A 3,566-nucleotide genomic window follows, 5' to 3' on the forward strand; every position below is an offset into this window, starting at 1 on the left:
TCAAAATATCTTTTAAATATTTATGAAAACTCTTTTTTCATTTAATTTGTTAATTTTTACTGGTTCAAAGATAATAATACACCATCAAATAGTCTCTAAATATTTTTGGCAATCAATTATACATTTTTAATTCAAAAAATTATAATTTTCATTATAAATTAATTTTCCTTAAACCCAAATAATTATTATTTTGAAATTAAAAGTTAATTCTCCGATATCAAATAAATACTAAAAATATAAAGAATTTTATGGATGTATACATATTTGGATATTAAAAACAAAAGTTTTGGATATGCTCGACATAGAATGGTTTTCGTGATTTTATGAGTGTTTTTAGTTTTTTTTTAATGGAACACAAGGAGGTGTTGTTTGCTCTGTATCTATTATTAAAATACTAACAATTACAACATTTGTCTTTTTCTTATTCAGGTCCGACGCATTAAATTGATCTTTAATGTAGATTTAAAACGTTGACAGAAAAATGTAATTTTCAAGCATTTTGTTATTTTCTGTATATATAAGAACACTGCTTTTCCTCTTCTTATTCTTCTTACATTTTAAACCAACATTTCCGGTTTAATAGAAACCGGAAAATGATTTATGAATTCCGGTTCAACTTGAGAGTCATACATTTGTTACATACACAGCCGATGCTTCCTACAATTCCAAAATGTCAGCTAAGAGTTGGTGACCATAACAAGAACCAAAGCTTACAAGTTGAACTAATCTTGGTTCTTGCTCGGTTTAAGTACCTGAAGAATGGAGAATACTCTGCTCGCGACCGACTTCTGAACAGGTGAAGTTCCTCCTCTCTGTTGAAGTTTATCTGGATGTAAACAAAGCCGAGCTTTTTGGTAAGCTTTCTTAACTTGTGATCCATCTCGAAGATTTTCCAAAGGAATCTCGTGCCAGTTGCTATCTGACCATAGAACCTGAATGAAAAATTCCCGGTTTGGTTAGAATCAGTGACCGGTTTACTTGGTCTGAGACAAATTAACCAATTAAAACTCTGACTTACATGATGTAGAGTTGAGAGGAGGAGTCTAATGTTGGTCTCTTTTCCGGTTAACCAGATTCTTATCTCTTCATCTTTCATCTCCATCTCCATCTGCAATCATTCAACTCTCACATGATCAGATTCTTACTTAACTGAGAACATTAAGTTACTGGTTTTGTCGGATTTTTTTTTTAAATTACAACTAACCAACCTCTTCTTCTGATTTGGCTTCTTCACTTCTTGAATCCATTAAGTCTTCTTCTTGGGCTTGCTTTGCTTCTGGCCGTTGAGATCTCTCTTTAGCCCAAGCTATTGCTTCATCCATGTCGTTCGAATCCGAGTTTCCTCGATCAAAACGATCTGAGTTTATTTCAATCACGTAAGAGCTCATCTCGTCTTCTTCTTCTTCTACCTCCTCGACGTTACAGTCTCCTTTCGTCCTCTGTTTCGTCTCAGTGTCTTCTTCTTCGTAGACGAAAGAAGAAACAGGGGAAGACGCCGGAGAACTCGGTCCGAAATCATCAATTCTCCTGAAGGAGCTAGGATCTAAGCCCATGGTCTCCGGCGAGGATCTTCTCGATAAGCTGAAGTATGGTTTTCTGTAGTAAAAATCTGATCTTTCGTGGCCGGAGAACGAATCTCCGGATGTTGGAAACACCGGGAAACTCTGTTTCTTAGATTCCCGCTTATGACTTCTCGACGGGACGTTTAACGGTCTAACAAAAAAAGAAACAGAGCATGCCGAAATTACGGAGCTATCCTCAGAAACTAAACAGAAGTGGATGGTAGAATAGTATTTTTTTCTACCTGAGTCTAGAAGTAAAAGAAGAAAACCCCGCGTCATCGCCGGACGTCGCCGCCGGTGGCGGATAGTGAGGACTCACCTCCTCGGACGTGAGCACCGACGAGGAATTCGACCTAGATTTCGGAATCGCCGGCGTGCTTTGCTTCTTAGCCGCCCCACCGCGACCGCCGAAGATGCCGTCGTAAAATTCATCTACGCCGGAGGGGATCCTAAACGCCGTTAAGTTTCTGCCGTGAGATTTAGAAGACGGAAGTGAGCCGCCGGAGGAAATTCCAGGGGACAGGAAAACCTCGTCGTAGAAACAGTCGGAACGGGAGAAGTCGCCGGAGAATTTTCGGGTGAGGACGCTACGCGGCGGACCGCCGAAGACGTCGGCGAAATCTTCCGCGTCGATTCGAGCGTCCATGGATCGTCGAGCAACGGAGAAGAATGAATCAACGTTTAAACCCATCTTCTTACGCCATGATTCGTCCATTTCGCCGGCGAAGTCTTTTTTTCTCCGGTCACTCGAACTTCTTAAGACAAGAGACTATGGGAGTGAAGAGAGAATGTTTGTGTATATATAGTAGGCAACGGGGAAAATATATTTTTTTAGCAAAAAAAAAAAAAAAAAAAAAAAAACGGGGAATATATATTTTAATTATGGATTTGATTCGTTTTCAATTCTCTTTTTTCCCTGTCCGAGAATTTTTTTATTTTTGTCTGAGAAGATTTTAGTTACACTAAATTTAACCATATAGTGTAGTCCGACGTATTAAATGTAGCATAACATTATACTAGATTTTTATCCACGCTTTGAAAGCGCATAATATTTTATGATAACAAATTCTACAAATAACTTAATAAATATTTTGTTAATTTGTAAGAATTTTTTGTGTGTAAAATATTTTTGCATTTAAATCAGTGTTTTTAAATTCGATCCGAACCCGCGGTCAAGTCGATTAATTCGGTGATTCGATAATTCGATTTAGATTTTTAAAAATATTCATATTAAAGAAATCACTAAAACTCGAGACTAACATATTGAACCGATGGATGACTGATATATAATTTGATTTGATTTAAATTATTATAGTTTCATAATTTGTCACTTTTTAATCCAATTTTTAAAGTTTATTGTTTTACAATTTTATGAAATTATGATTTTTCTACTAAATTTTGATAGAGAAAATGATAGATATCAAATAATTAAGAACTATAAATATGTCTTGAACATATTAATCTTTTTTATATAGCTTATTAATTATAATCGGTTTAAATTTGTTGTTAACAATTAGTGTTAAGTATTTTTCTTTAGATAACATATATTTTAAACATTTTTAATAACTATTTTTGTTATTATATTTATTGTTCAATGTATAAATTTATATATTTTTTATGGTATGGATATTATTGAGTTATTATGTTACCTAAATAATATAGGGTTTTTTGCAGAATTGACCTATAACTTAAAGTCAAACACAAAACTAACCTCCTTTTTTTTTGAAAATTGGTTTTGCCCTATTCACCCCACAAGTTCATATAATTTACGAAAATGCCATCAATTTTTTTTTTCTTTTTTTTTCGAAAATGACATTTTTACTCTCTCACCCTCATCATCTTCAAGTAATTACAAGATTGCCATTGTCATCAATACCACAACCACCATGAACAACCAATTTGAAGCTCTTAATGCTCCCAAAATCGATTTACCCTTCTTCTTTTTCCATTCTTGTGAACTAAACACAACATATCTCTCACTTTCTCTCCACAATGAGCTAAAAA

General features: G+C 34.7%; 1 protein-coding gene across 1 annotated transcript; it reads right to left on the reverse strand.

The window, feature by feature from the left end:
• Positions 1–624: 624 nt before the first annotated feature.
• Positions 625–2,345, reverse strand: LOC106330909. Its single transcript, XM_013769297.1, has 5 exons — positions 1,805–2,345; positions 1,209–1,713; positions 1,019–1,108; positions 753–932; positions 625–657 (listed from the first exon to the last, which is right to left on the reverse strand). Exons 1-5 carry the CDS (start codon positions 2,275–2,277, stop codon positions 625–627), a joined length of 1,281 nt encoding a protein of 426 aa, XP_013624751.1. The 5' UTR covers positions 2,278–2,345.
• Positions 2,346–3,566: the final 1,221 nt, after the last annotated feature.

The sequence above is a fragment of the Brassica oleracea genome, chromosome C3, assembly GCF_000695525.1.
Source record: "Brassica oleracea var. oleracea cultivar TO1000 chromosome C3, BOL, whole genome shotgun sequence".
Taxonomy (NCBI): Eukaryota; Viridiplantae; Streptophyta; class Magnoliopsida; order Brassicales; family Brassicaceae; genus Brassica; species Brassica oleracea.

Coding starts and splice junctions, on each gene's coding strand:
- LOC106330909 (XM_013769297.1), bottom strand. CDS start 2,277: ATGGACGAATCATGGCGTAAGAAGATGGGTTTAAACGTTGATTCATTC. Junction 1,714..1,804: donor TCTTTTACTTCTAGACTCAG/GTAGAAAAAAAT, acceptor TTTTTTTGTTAG/ACCGTTAAACGTCCCGTCGA. Junction 1,109..1,208: donor AAGCCAAATCAGAAGAAGAG/GTTGGTTAGTTG, acceptor GAATGATTGCAG/ATGGAGATGGAGATGAAAGA.